The 15,600-nt window shown below is 38.5% G+C and overlaps 1 protein-coding gene across 4 annotated transcripts in view; it reads right to left on the bottom strand.

Annotated features, from left to right (window-relative positions):
• Positions 1-12,138, bottom strand: part of TMEM144 (transmembrane protein 144) — a 39,019-nt gene extending 26,881 nt beyond the window's left edge. Inside the window, exons 1-6 of one of the 4 annotated variants that reach the window (XM_057310147.1) lie at positions 12,030-12,138; positions 11,774-11,925; positions 7,838-8,009; positions 5,334-5,456; positions 3,246-3,345; positions 1,449-1,529 (exon numbers count right to left, since the gene is read on the bottom strand). In XM_057310147.1, the coding sequence (XP_057166130.1) occupies positions 1,449-1,529; positions 3,246-3,345; positions 5,334-5,456; positions 7,838-7,946 (413 nt within the window). In that variant the 5' untranslated portion in view covers positions 7,947-8,009; positions 11,774-11,925; positions 12,030-12,138. The other 3 variants (XM_026499551.4, XM_044384392.3, XM_048212149.2) reach the window with 3 other exon arrangements.
• Positions 12,139-15,600: the final 3,462 nt, after the last annotated feature.

The following is a 15,600-nucleotide window of genomic DNA, read 5'->3' as shown; positions in this document are numbered from 1 at the left end:
CCCCCTGATTCCCAAGTGCACTGACAGTTTACCACAGAGCTGAACAACAGATGCCCGAAGGGAAGCCAGTAATTGAACATGAACTAGCTATTGATACAAATAATGATGATTATAATAAAAATTACCCAACTTACAAAGCATTAGCCATGTACCTAGCAATACACAAAGCACTTAACATATTTCTTTTCATTTCGCCTTTAAAATATTTTATAAGCCTGGCACAATTATTACCTTCACTTTAGCCCCACATGAAGAAACCAAGGCTTGGAGAAATTAAGTAATTTGCCCAAGGTCATAGAGGTAGAAGTCGGTAGAATAGGAATAATTTGCAATTTTAGAGAATGTACACTTTCTAAAGAAAGAAGAAATATGGAGAAAAACAATGCCTGACAGACTGTAAAATTGGTCTTAAATTACTATTAAGTCAAAACTAAGGCACGCTACATTACAATTTTGGGGCGTAAAGAAATTGTTTTTGAGAGAGCTATTCAACGCTAGGATGCCATGTGAATTGTACAAAATACATAAAATTGCCTCTAACCAAAAATGTCAGGAATCTGCTTTTTTAGAATAATCTATGTTATTTCTTCTCCAATTGGCCTGCAACCACTCTCTTAGGTAACATTTCAATGACAAAGAGATTGTTCCTGAATGTGGCTGGGGAAAAGCCATCATTGCAGGAGGAAGAGAAATATAGTGTTCTTTCCCTGAAAAATAAAAAAGTACTAAAATCTTTCCAGGCAGGGCTATCCATTATGTGAAGCACTGACAGGGAATATAAATGGAGTCTAGAAGGGAAAGGGGACTGAATTTAAGGTGACCTAATTCTTGCTGGAGTTTTATTGATCGAACACTGCCATATAGAGATTTAAAGTCATTTTCATCTTCATTCATATAGTGCATACGACTAGACACAGACACATCCCAAAACACGTATTTAAATGAGTATGAGTGAGAGAGTAGTTGTCTGACTGGGATAAGAAGAGATGAGGTGACAGGAATGTGGAAACTGGGGGGGCAAGAGGAAGTGAGTAATGAAAGGAGATAAGAGGAGAGAATTAATGGCTATTCCAGGGGCCTTGGGAGCCAGAAAACATGTATTTATACAGTATTGTTTAGTTTGCAAAATAATGTGCCATTTGATTCTAATTTATGAGCTATGTACTATAATTTTTCTAAAGGTCACACATAAATGAAAGTGAGCTTCAAAGCAGCTCAACGATTTTCCTGGGGTCTCGGAGTTTTCAAGAATTAAAGCTGGGGGCTGGGACCCCGGAGCTGGCCCTTTTTGTCCTCGAAAGGCAAATCTGTAAATGTAAATGAAGAGTCTGAGGACAAATCATGTCACTTTTATGAAATGCACGTTTAAAAAAATGTGACCACATTGGGATCTCTAAAAGGTATTCTAAATGTTTGGAAGAACAGTTAGATCAGAAATGACTGTGTACCTTACTACTGATAATCCAGCTCCGACATAATTTAGCACCGGTTTTGACACTTCTTCTGCATCCATTCCAAACCAGCCAAACCTGGAATTGAGAAAGTTACATTAAAGTAGGTATTTTTGAAAATGTGTTCATCATAGCGTTCAAGAGCATAGACTCAGGGTCAGATTCCTGGATTCAAATCCTAAATCCCTCTCTTACTAACTGTGACTTGAACAAGTTAACTCTTTTCCGTGCCTCAATTCCCCATGTTTAAAAAGCGGGTACCTATAAGATAGGTATAATTATTATTATATATATACCTTCCTTCTTATAAAGATATTGTAAATGAGTTAGTATACGTAAAAGTACTTGTGAGTGTCCCTTTCTTATTAAGATTAAGGAAGAAGGAAGACAAAATAGATTAGTGGCTAAGTGAATGCTAATTAATTGGCTGCAATTTTGTATACTATTTATTGAGACAGCCTTTTAAGTAACTGCTTGGTTAAAGATCACTACTTTTTGGCATCACCATATATATATATATATATATATATATATATATATATATATAGTGTGTGTGTGTATATATATATATATATATATATATATATATATATTTTATATATATATATTTTTTTCATGCCTTGACATTGTAGAAATTGTTACTAACAATTACTGTGACCCATTCAGGGCAAGAATGAAAGAGGCAAGAAGAAGCAGCAAAAGAAAATAGCACTTGTAAGAAGCTGGTGGAAGAATGGGGAAAGGCCAGGAAAGACTAGATTGGAGGTTAGTTCCTTTTGTTATTACTGAGGTTGCTATAATGCTTTGAGAGGGAAGAGGAGCCCAAAAAGTAAGGTGAGAGTGACATCCTTCCTTCTACTCCTCTTCCCCAAACTCAGTTTGAGTGTTAATTTTAATGTGAACAAGGGCAGCACAGTCAAAAGAAGTTTCTATGGTGACAGGGGTCTTCTACAGGTGCACTGTGTAACAGGGTGTTTCTAGCCATCTAGGGCTGTTGACACTTGATCTGTGGGCAGTGCAGCTGTGGAGCTGAATGTTTCATTTTATCAAATTTTAATTCATTTAACTTTAAATATAAACGGACACCATGTGGCTTGTGGTGACCCTCTGGACCCCTCTAGAGCTGGGGCTGGCACACTTTTCCTTGAAGGACTAGAGAGTAAATATCTTAGGCATAGTGGGCCAGATGGTCCCTCGCAACTACTCAACTCTGCCACTACAGTGTAAAAGCAGGCAGAGACGATATGAAATGGGTGGGTTTGGCTGTGTTCCAATAAAACTTTATTTACAAAAACGGCTGGGATGGTGGGCCATGGTTTGCTGACCCTGGCCCAGGTTCCTGAAGGAATATGTGCTTTAGAACTAGATGACCTGGGTTTGAAGCCTAGCTTAGTCATCCTGTGATATTCAGCAAGTTACTCAATCTCCTTGTCTTTCAGCTCTCTTATAAGGCAGTGCTTACCTCATGTTTGTGAAAAGGAGAGGAGAATGATGCATATAACACGTCTAGCAAATTGTCACACAATAGAAAGGGAAAATACTCATCAGTTCCCCTCCTCTCTTCCTTCTTCTGTTCTGAAGAGATAATTCTTTACTGTATCTTAACCAAATATCTAGATCGGATATTAGAATTTAGGGCAAATAATAATTAAAAGTAGCATATTTCATGTGTATATCTTACAGCTGTAATCTCTGTGAGGGTAAAAACCAGGTTATTCCTCTCAGCTAGCCCAATCCCTAGGACTTGCCTTATTATCAGTGTAGAGAATCTTAGTTGAAATTGTTTTGTGTTACCTTGAGCTTGCCCAGCCAGTTAAGGTATTAAATGATCCCCAGATTAAGATTCCAAGGCCTAAACCAATGGTTTTGATAATTGGAACAACAGCAATGTTCCCTGGAGATGTAACATACAGAAAAAAATATGTTATTTCTAATTCAAAAATACATTTATAAATTGAATTAATTTTTAACTTCAAATGAAGCTTATGGGATTTGGACAAATGTAGGAAAGCACAATTCCTCAGTCTTTGAATGAAAGAACTATATTTTTTGGCATTATACGCAGGTTTATGATTGCTAGAACTAGGCGTAAGACAAAATCTTACAAAGAAAAATGATGAATTAGCTCTTTGCCTAATTGCCCCAATGCTCTTTATCCTTAACATAGGTCTCTATTCTATAACTTTTTTCAGAAACTGCTAATGATAAAATTAGTAGTGACTGTCCTCTTAGACTTGAACCAAAGTCAAGCACTAATCAAGCCTTTGGCCCAATATGACCCCAGACTGCTCTTCCATGCTCATTGACTTATCTTCTAGAGCCCTGTATTCATTGCTTTGTGTTCTAGAAGGTCACTCAAGGACAAATTGTTTGATTATTTTTTTTATAGTTCTTAACCTCTGAGCAGTCTGGCCTCAGTCCTGCAATCTTCTCTTGAAAGGTTTCCTCTGGTGGTTTCCAAGATGCTGTCATTTCCTGATTCCCTCCTGTCTCTCTCTTTCACAGGCTACTCTTTCTTGTCATACTGTCTGGATTTAGGTGCCCCCTAAACATTTTCCCTTGAACACATTCTTCCTCTTGCTATATAGTCTTCTTTGGGCACTTGACCTAATTTAAGGATTTCAGCTATCAATTAGAGACACATGCTCCCAGAGCTATTGCTCTAGCCTGGACCTTCTCCAGAGTTTTTGTGCTCTGCTTCCAAAACAAGAGATCTCCGACCAGATGTCCCTCACTGTGGGAACATTAGAAACTTCAGTCTCAAAAGGTCCCAAACTGAACTCATCACTTTTCTTTTTGGACACATACTTTTCTCTATTTTCATCACTCTTGTCAGTGATACCACCACCCTCTTAATCATCTATGATAAAATCCCTACGTCATCATTGGCTGCTCCCTTTCCTCTACTTCCCATCTCCATTCAGTTACTATGACCTATAGCATCCACATCTGCAACATTTCTCCAATTACAGCCCTCCCCTCCCCCACGGAATCCCAATGAAACCTGTTGGGTAATTATAAATACTATAGTTGTTATAAAGATCTGTAGGATACAGAGAGTTTTCTCTGTATCCCTCTCCCCATTAGACATGATAAACATAATCCTACCAAGGTATAAGGGAGATATAATAATCTAAATTCCAGTGGAAATTTAAAAGTGAACTCTTCTGTCCCCCAACTCAGGAACTTCACTAGATTATTTAATTCTGCAGGAATTCAAATTAAGGGGGTATCCAATAAGTTTTTAACATTTTAAAATTTATTTGCTTTTAATCAAATTAACCTCTAAAAAATCCTTGATACTTGGAATTTTTTTTGCTAAATAGAATAGAATTCTCCTGGGATATATTAATATTAATAGAAGGAAAACCATCCTTACTGGTCAAACAAAGGTATAAATTCCAGTTATATAATTCCAGGTATTGATAAAGCAACAGAGGGGAGATTTTTGTTTGCTTTTGTTTTTTTTTTGCCAGTGCTTTTGAAATGATAATGTGTCTGTTTGCCTACTTTTAAGGACAAGTCTTAAATATTTTATTAGTAGAGACTACTATTGAAAAAAATATTTTCCGATTAACATAGAGAAAGAAAGACTGGAGCATTTAAACCAATATATGAATTATGCTTGAACAGAGAGCAACTGAAACATTTTTGCTATAATTTTCTATCAGGAATTAAGAAAGAAATCATTAAGAGGAAAAAGTCAGGAAATGTACCCAAAATATTTATTAAGCATCTGAATGAAAGAAACTAAACTAATTTCTAGTCTCTATGACTAAGGATTATTCAGAATTGCTGTTTGCACTATTTCCTTTTACTATGAACCAGAGTTATTTTGATCATAGTATTAAATGACTACAGAATAAATTATATCAGCATTACCTGTTGCCCAAATGCAGCCCCCAACCATTGCGAAAGGCCAAAATTTCGGGCAATGTAATATCAGATTGACCACCAGGGCAATCAACCATATGGCAGCACAAAGTACCCACTGGAGAAACATTCCTGGAAATAAAAGAAATTGGTTTCAGTGATTCAAACTGATTTGAGTAAATTAATGCTTAGAAGTATCAAAGAGATATTATTATAGGAATGGTCACAACATATTGAAGGCCTCTATGTGGGTGCTTTGCACACCTAATGCGATTTTTACCACTACTATGCATCACAGTTAACCCTAGTTTAAAGACGGAGAAAAATGAATGTGAGATAAGTAGCTTGTCTCAACAGCTAACGGTTTGTAGAGCTGGAATTTAAACCGATGCTGTTTACTCCAAAGCTTGCCAAGCACAGTGCATTCCTGCTTAACATTCTTTTGTTTCACGTATTAGACAAATCAAGAATTTTCTACTGAAGAGTATTGGCAAGACTAAGTCTATGCATTTTTACATGAATGTTATACCTAGTGCCATCTCTCACCAAAACACAGCATCAAGAACTTCAGAATAGCACAGTAGTAATTTAAACCTTTCGGGATCATTTATGTCACCTTTGGGATAAAAACAAAGCCACTCATGGCCACATGCAAGACCTTTCACAGTTAGAGTTGAATGCCTGTGATGAGCCAGATGGTACAAGCATGAGAACTAGCATTCTGGGTCAGGGCGTTCTCCTTCTGTGTTCTGGGTTGCCATTTGCCAGTTAGCTGAAGATGACATGGTGATATGAGGTCTATCTATACCTGAAGCTTTGTACCATCAAGGGTTTAGGGATTACACGGTTAAAGAGAAAGTCGATACTGGAAGAAACACTAGGCCGGGTATAACTCTGTGTACCACTTCTGACTCTGCCTGTGGAAGGTTTTTCCCTACTTCAATTCAATCTCACAGTGGAGGAGAGAAAAAAAAATAGCTGTTAGCCTCTAGGACAAAAAAGGAAGATCACAGAGATGAAAGGGAACTTCATCTTACAAGTTCTTCATTTTCCAAATGAGAAACTGAGAACAAAAGAGCTGATGAGACTTGTCCAGGATCACAATTGTTGAGAGAAACCTAAAAGCCAGTTCCTCTACCCCTTAGTATATATTTTGTTCTTCTTTTAGTAGTTTCCATTTCCATCCTAACTCCAAAGAAAAAGAGAAGAAAGGCTCTGGAAGAAAAAGATTTGTAATTCTGTTGTTTAAGTAGTAGCAAGACATAAGGAAGTGAGGTGATACAGTCACTGCTTCCCGCCAGGTGTTCAGCATAACATCTGAACATCTCCTTCTCCTGGCTATCATCTCCTAGGCAAGTGGATAAAAACAAACACCAAAAAAACAAAACTCTTGCTTCTCTTTCACTGAAGTTCATATTACAGTCGGGTCAACTATAATGTGTCACGTGCGTTCCTAAAAACACGGCACTGTGCCAAATCACATAATAAAAACCGCGGAGATTTTATGGGGGAAAAGGGAACACCACTCAAAAAACATTTCATCAACAACATATTTTTAAAAAAAGACAGAAACCTAATTAAAAAAAAAAGACAAGAACTAATAAAAAAAAAAGTTCAGTTTTATACTGCTAAGTGGTTAAAAAATTCACAAGTATTACAATAAATATGACACCTTAACTTGAAAAAGACTTGAAGGTTGCTTAGGGGAGTGGGCATCAGAAGTGTGGCAGCTTGTGAGCTATGGTGAAGCTGGTGGATGCGGGGGTCCTAACACCAGACGTGAACAGGTGTAGTGCTGAGGGAGTGGCAGGATGGAGAGGGGTGTGTGTGTAAGCGCATCTCGTGCTTTCCCACGCGTCTTTATTCATCTGGGTGCAGTTTTCTGTGCTCACCGAGTGCTGTATCAGAGTCAAAATGGCACATAAGTGGGGCGCCTGGGTGGCTCAGTCGTTAAGCGTCTGCCTTCGGCTCAGGGCATGGTCCCGGCGTTATGGGATCGAGCCCCGCATCAGGCTCCTTCGCTGGGAGCCTGCTTCTTCCTCTCCCACTCCCCCTGCTTGTGTTCCCTCTCTCTCTGGCTGTCTCTATCTCTGTCAAATAAATAAATAAAACCTTGAAAAATAAAAAAAAATGGCACATAAGCACAAAATTCATGTTGTGCTCAAACTGTTTATTATTATATGAAGCATATTTGAAATTCACATTTTCCAAACAAGTGTATATTAGTAGAACTGACTAACTTTCTTCTTTTGTAAACATAACAGGTAAGGCTCAAATGCTTTCCTGACAGTCACTCTCCCAGCTTTACCATGAAACACAACCTTAAGACTATTCTATACTGACTAAATCACAGATAAACTGGCATGAGCATTATCAAATGATTTATTATAAACTCTATTCATTTGGCGCCAGTTACAAGAAAATGTGTAGCCATCATTAAAAAAAAAACACCAAAAAAGAGAACTTCACATGTGAAAGTAATTGAAAGTTAACCATGAAGGAAAAATAATTACCATCACCAGTATCATATTTTTTAAGCGGTACAAAGTTTGAGCCAAACAAAAGGACAGCTACAGAAGAGGAGATGAAACCAATTGTTAGGTCTGTTCCGTTAGTGCTCATGGTTCCAGAACTGCCTGACAATGAGCCGGTTCACTTTACACTTGGTGTCCTTTTCAAGAGCTTCTGAAATAAATAAAAATAAAACCATTAAGAAGTTGTGAGTCTGTGAACAAATTGTGATTACTAAGTGGTATTTATTGAGCTTTTTGAAAGTATGCTGAGTCCTTCTTCCTGATCAAGTTAGGACACTTTGAAATTATGTATTATGTTCACACTCCATGTTCATTCGTTTTTTCTTTTATTTTACCAACAAATAGTTTCTGATCATTAATCTACAATTAGAAAAACCCACCTTTGTCTTCAGAGCTTGAAAGCCTAACTTCTCCCAATCTGGAGATAACCCTTTTTTTTTTTTTTAAGATTCATTCATTGATTTGAGTGAGAGAATGAATGGGGGAGGGGCAGAGGGAGAAGGAGAGAGAATCCTCAAGCAGACTCCCTGCTGAGCATGGAGCCCAACGCAGGGCTCCATTCCAGGACCCCGAGATCATGAACTGAGCTGAAACCAAGAGTTGGCCGCTTAACAAACTCAGCCACCTAGGCACGTCTGGAGATAATTCTTATTATAAAAAAAATTATCCTGTGTAGGTGGACTGGTATAACGAAAAGATTTATGGACCAGGACTTAATTTACTTCAATTGGTTGTTGTGACAACCAAATGAGTGAGCATGTGTGAAGATGTTCAGAACATCTAGTCTGGGGCACCTGGGCAGCTCAGTCATTTAAGCATCCGACTTTTGATTTCAGCTCAGGTCATGATCTCAAGGTTATGAGATCGAGCCCCACTTGGGGCTCTGCCTTAGTCATGGAGCTGCTTAAGATTCTTTCTCCCTCTGCCCCCCTTTTTCATATAAATATATAAAAAAACTGTCAGTGCCTCAAAAGCAAAAGCTTTTTAAAAATTTTAGATAGGAGCCGAAGGGCACGTGTAGATTGTATTGCTGCTACATACTCAGAATTACCTAGAGGCAAAGGCACTTTCCTCATCAGTAGTACCCTCATAGAGTGTATTAGTTTAAGTAGTTCATGAAACCTTGTATCGCTATGACTTAAAAAGAAAAATAACTGAACATATAGAAGAACCCCTTAAAGATCTCTTCAAGAATTTCTTAAATCTTTTCAAGGTTTATGTCCTTGAAATATCCCTTCAGAATCTCCTTGACTCTTTTTTTTTTAAAAAAGATTTTATTTATTTGTCAGAGAGAGGGGGAGAGAGAGCACAAGCGGGGGTGGGGGGGTGGGGGGTGGCAGGCAGAGAGAGAAGCAGACTCCCCGCTGAGCAAGGAGCCTGATGCGGGACTTGATCCCGGGACCCTGGGATCATGACCTGAGCCGAAGGCAGATGCTTAACCAAGGGAGCCACCCAGGCAGCCCTCTCCTAGACTCTTAAGGGTAGAGAACAAACTGAGGGCTGTTGGGGGAGGTGGGGGGGGATGGGCTAGATGTGTGATGGGCATTAAGGAGGGCACTTGTTATGATGAGCACTCGGTGTTGTATGTAAGTATTGAATCACTAAATTCTACTCTTGAAAACAATATTACACTACATGTTAGCTAACTAGAATTTAAATAAAAATTTGGAAGAAGAAAAAAAGGAACCTTCTAAAGTACAAGATCGACTGGTATGATGCACAACCCATCACCTAGGCAGCAGAACAGTGTGAGACAGTTAGCCAGCTGTGCCATCTGGTAGCTACTAGCCACACGTGGATAACTAAATTTTCATTAAAATTAAGTAAAAAAAAAAAAAAAAAAAAAAATCAGTTCCTTAGCCAAGCTAATTAAATATCAAATGCTTGACACTCACATATAGCCGGTAGTTATCTCAATAGTGCAGATTATAGAACATTTCCACCATTACAGGAAGTTCTATTGGACAGCACTGCTAAGCTTATTAAGTAGTTCTGGTTCCCTATGAAGAAAAGGACCCAAAATAAGAAATAGCTAAGAACTTAGACATTTTTCGTAACATTAGAAAAGGCAATTGAATATAATTCACTCTTTTAGTTGCATAATCTACAAGAGAAAAAAAAATAACACAAAAGAGTCCTTTTATCAAAGGGGCAATCAGAGTCTTTCCACAATACCATTTTGAAATCATATTTTGTGTATTGACTTTTTGGTTCATTTCATCTCCTTAAGCCCTCTGGAGTGGAAGATAATGAATCCAGTCTTTTTTTCCCTCCAAATTTAATGTTGTGATGACTTCTTGTGGATAGGGGTTGAATAAAGTACATCTGAAATCACCTTTCCTTGTTGTTTTATTTTACAATGATATTTACTTTAAAGGTATTTTGGGGCACCTGGGTGGCTCAGTCAGTTAGCGTCTGACTCTTGGTTTAAGCTCAGGTCATGATCTCAGGGTCTTGGGATTGAGCCCTCCATGGGGCTCTACTCAGTAAGTAGTGGGCTTGAGATTCTCTCTCCCTCTTCCTCTGTCCCTCTCAGCACCCACCCACGCTCACACTGGTGCACTCTCTATCAAATAAATAAATTAATAAATCTTAAAAAAAAATAAAGGTGTTTCATTTTTCCATGTATTGTTCCTTATGTGTTCTTGCAGAGAATATTAAATATAGAACTACCTACAATATATATTCTTTGGCATTATTAAGGACAATTTAACTGAAAACAGGGATAACTTCAAAATTACTCAATAAATCTTAGTAAGAAAAACGTCTATTTGAAGTTGTATGTGCTTTCTTAAAACAAACCAAAACAAATGCTGATAAGACAATATTCTCCTTGGGGATGTAGTTGAGGAAGAGACTCTGAGACATACTGAAACACTAACACAATAACACTACTTCAGTAAAAATAATAGTCTTACGTTAGGTGCAAAGAAGTTTTAGCCCTGTTATGCCAGAGGAACTGGCATTATCTGAGAAGGATATCACGGGACTAAGAAGACACATGATTTGGTGATAGCTAAGGAATTAGTTTCTTTTTTTTCCATTTAAATTAAATAGCAAAGTGAAACAAAACCTCTATAAGTACACTGATAAGAGAATGTCTAACTTTCAGAAGTGGCACATTATTTTAGTGAAAAGATGGCTTTATTAAAGACTATTGACAGCTTCAAACCTCTTAGATTTCATTCCGGTTGAAGTGATAATTTAAAGTGCCGATCAGATTGCATGGGCTGCATTTTGACTGCGGAGTGAACATTATCAGTGTTAATTAAAGTTATTACCTGCAAATAAATGAAATTTATTGCATACAGCTCTAGTACGTTTCAGAAAGCAAGTCATCTAATTTCAATGTGGGCTGGCAAGCTGGCAAAATGCACTATCTTGAAGGACGGATCTACCTTTCTAAATCAATAAAATTTATATGCAAAAGTAAAGCAGTATCACTTTTAGCATATTACTCCAATTCTTTTTAGTGCAGACTTGTTGAATTAACAAATCTCAAAGCACTTAAAAGTAGTTTTTAAATGCTTGCTTTCAAGTGTCCTCTGATATTTTATTAAATTACATTCATTCATTTTTATTTTTGTACTTTTATTTCACTTATTTTTAGTAAATGTTTTTTCTCTCAATTTTTCCTGTCAATTTAAACTTCTATGTAGACCTTTTTATGTTAGTACTTGACACGTTCTGATTAATAATACTTGTTCTGCAACTAAGATTTCAGTTTTAGTTTCATGTTAATTTCCTCAACTCTCCTGGCAACTTTCTGCCGGCATCTTGCCTAAACTTCTCAGTGCTCGAACATACTAATCCTGAGCTTTGATTTTTTCCTTTCTAACAATCAGCGCATTCTGAAAAATCAGGAGACACTCCGCTGCAAAGCTATTGGGTTTCCTTTGAGTTCCTCGTACTCACTGCGCTCGGGGCTGGCGCTGAAACTCCCTCCAGCACGGCACCCACTCGATTCGTTTCCACTGCGCCGCTGCGAAGCCCGCACCGGCCTATTCCCCCAGCTGCTGGCACAGCCCGGCCGGCCTTTACTTCCTGCCGGGACAAATTACCTGTGACTGGGCGGGAGAAGGGAGGGCTCTAGCACCTACGACCCAGAGGTCTGTTGCCTCGGGGCGACCTGGCTGCCCCGCCACCCATTATTTCCTGCCGGGACAATTACCGTCAGCGCGGCGGGAGGGGGAGGGAGCGCTACAATAAAGGAGACCTGGAGGACGCCCCAGGCAGCAGGTTGAGAAACACCTTCCCCCAGCTCCTGCGCGGGCGTGCCTGGTCTTGTGACTCACGTGACCCTGAGGAGGCGTCCTCAGGCCCTGTGTCAATCAACCAGCAAACTAGAAAGTCTTTTGTGTATTTTAAGAGGTGATGGTTCAGGCAGCTCTGTGCGTGTCACCCTCTAAAAGTCCCAGAGTTAGGTAGTATTTGTACTGTTCATGGATGAAAGAAAAGGCCAAGGAATTTCATACAATCATAAAAGGCTATCTAAAGCTGAATTTGTTATCACCATCAAGAAATTCATCTGAACCACTAACGTCACTGACATCTCTGGGACAACACAAGATTCCACTTGTAGTCACTAATCCTTTCTAAATGCACCCAGACCATTTCTCCTGTTGTATTTATCTAATAGGTACTGAGTACCACGTGAGAACTACGTTCCAGGCCTCTGAAACTTGATTGGACATTACGATCACCCAAGAGGTTTTCTGTTTTGTTTAGTTTTTAAAATACTAATACCGGGACCCCAGAGCAGACCAGCTGGGGATGTGGCTGAGGATCATTTTTTCCACCAGCTCATTCTAATGTGTAGCTGTACTGAGAATCACATTCTAGATCAATTGTCGAATTTTATTGCTGGGGAGAATTACCTGGAGAATGAGTTAAAATACAGATTCCTGACATCTTGATTTAGATTTTGAGAAACATTGCTCTAGTTCTCCACTGTCAGGTACGTAGCCATTAACTGCATATGGCTATTTGAATTCGAATTGGAATAAAAATTCAGTGGTTCATTTGTACTGGATACTTTTTAAGGGCTCGATAGTCACATGTGCAGATTACAGAACATTTCTATCATTGCAGAAAGTTCTATTGGACAACACTGTTCTGGACTCAAGAGCCCCGGAAGTATAGCAGTGACCTATAGGAGTCCTACCTTCATATGGAATCCAGAATAGCAAGAGACGCAGATATGAACAAATAAGTTCAGAAAAGGGGAAGTGCTGGGTTCTGTCCTTGTCTAGGAGATCAAGGAAGGCCTCTCTGAGGAAGTGAAAGTTAACAGAGACAGTTCAGTAGTTGGTGATGACTGTAGTGTTACAAGAGGAAGAAAGCATAAGGACAGCCCAAAGATGAGGTATCCTGGAAGGAAGTCCTGCTGTAAACATTACTCATATTTATAAACAATAGTGTGAGAAGCAGGGGCGCCTGGGTGGCTCAGTTGGTTAAGCAGCCGACTCTGGATTTTGGCTCAGGTTATGTCTCAGGGTCATGAAATTGAGCCCCGCCTTGGCCTCCATGCTGACTGTGAAGCCTGCTTGGGATTCTCTCTCTCTCTCTCTCTCTCCCTCTGCCCCTCCCTGCTCATGCTCTCTCTCTCTCTCTCTAAAATAAATAAATAAATAAATAAATAAATAAATAAATAAATAAATAAAAATATTTTAAAAAACCCAATAGTGTAAGTAGCAGATGGGAAGGAAAAGTATCATGTCATTTAAAGAATTAAGGAAGCTAAGGCTTTTCACCTAAGGGAAGAGATTAATTCAGAAATTCAGAGTTCAGAAAAATTTTGAGGAAACAAGTTTCCCTTTCCCCACGAACTCTCTCACCCCAAAACATAGGGCTTAAATCCAACCTACAATTGTTTCACTTCATGATTACAGGAGACCTCAATGATCATGTGGTTCATTCTTGCTTCAGATTCACCTTGAGAAACTGAGACTCACATTGTTGTGAATTTCCTAAAATCTTAGTGAGTTGGCTGAGTCAGGATTGAGGACATTTACTACAGGATGTCCCAGCTCTAGCGCTTTTCACATGATGCCACAGATCCAACCCAAACATGGGTGATCCTCTGCTTAAACTAAAATTCTTCCTTCATATGCGTTAACGTCTAAACATAAAAGTCTGTATTGGAAGATCCAGGTTAGCCTCATATACTAACCATTTATCTCTGGAAAAGTCGTGTAATATCTCTAAGCCTGTTTCCTAATATATATTATTACTGACATATTAAGATCTGTGTATCTCACCCTTTTTTTGTAGTCAAGAGATAAAATATATTAAAAAATATTAGGATTCTGGTTTCTGATATGGCATTTAAAGATCTTGGGAGTTATCACTCCTGTCATCAGGATAAGAAGAAAGCTGAACACACTGAAAATCAGCAGCTCTTCTTAGATCTACCACTTGATCGAGGTCACAAGGTAAATCAGCTCCCTGAAAACCGCAGAGGTAGGTGAATGCAGAGAATCATACCTTATGACCACTAGAGCCAGTTATGGTTAGAGGGCTCTTCCGCAGGAATGGTGAGGACCCAGAGTCCAGCCAGCACCCATACCTTCAGGAGTTTACCTTCAGGAGTCCTGCTATGTTCTCACAGTAAAGATCAGGGAAAAATTTTCTCTTGCTTCTGGCAAGGGGAGGGAAAAAGTAGCCATTATGAAACATGCTCAGAGCCTCTGTTCTCTGAAATAAAGACTAGCTTTCTAGGTAAACATCTTTATCAGAGCTTTATCAGACTTGGAAGAAGAGTAGTTGGGTAATTTGAGGCCCTTCTAGTTTTCTTGTCTCTCGTGGAGGGAGGAAAAAAAAAAAGGGTTAGGAAACTTCTCTGAAGGTTACAATCCAGGGATCCTGGCTCACTAAAAATGGAGATTTACTCATAAGAGTATAGAGGGCTTCCACTCCCCAATACCTTATGACCATATTAAAAGTGTTCCAAGAATAACAGTGGATTATAACTGAGAGTGCAAGAAACAAACACTGTTTAAGGATTTCTAGGAAAACCCAAAGACAAAAGAAGAGACAGAAGGAAGGACATTACGAGAAATTGAAACCTATGAGAGCTCTAGCAAATATTAAATACAACCTAACTTCTGGCAAGGTAAAAAGAAAATCTCACACTAAAGACTTGCTTACAACAGTGTCTATTATTTGATACATCGTATCTGGCTTGTAAAAAAAATTACAAGCCATACTAAAAGGCAAGAAAAAACAATCTAAAGAGATAAAGGAAGCCTCAGACCTAGACTCAGATATGGTTGAGATTTCGGAATTATCGGACTCGGGATTTAAGTTACCTATTATTAATATGCAAAGAGCTCTGTTGGAAAAAGTTAACATGCAAAACAAGATGTGTAATATGAAAGATGACAACTTTAAGGATGGAAAGAAAATGCTTTTCATTTATTTTAAGAATGAAAAGAAAAGAAAAACACTGCAACTGAAATGAAGAATGCTTTTTTTACAGCCAAGAAATAGTGAGCTTAAAGATGTGTCAATAGAAACTTTGCAAACGTAAATGTAAAAGGAGTACAGTATTGAAAAACCACAATAGAACATTCAAAAACTGAGAAAATTACAAAAAAAGTGTAACGCAGAGGTAATGAAAATACCAGAAAGAAAAAAGAGAAAGGAAGAGAAGTATTTGAAGTAATAATGGCTGAGAATTTTCCAAAATTAATGACAGATGATACCAAATCACAGGTCCAGGAAGCTCAAACACTAAACAG

Source organism: Ursus arctos, unplaced genomic scaffold (assembly GCF_023065955.2).
Source record: "Ursus arctos isolate Adak ecotype North America unplaced genomic scaffold, UrsArc2.0 scaffold_11, whole genome shotgun sequence".
NCBI lineage: Eukaryota > Metazoa > Chordata > Mammalia > Carnivora > Ursidae > Ursus > Ursus arctos.
Note: the sequence above shows the minus strand (reverse complement) of the source record. Positions and strands in the feature narration are given on the sequence as shown.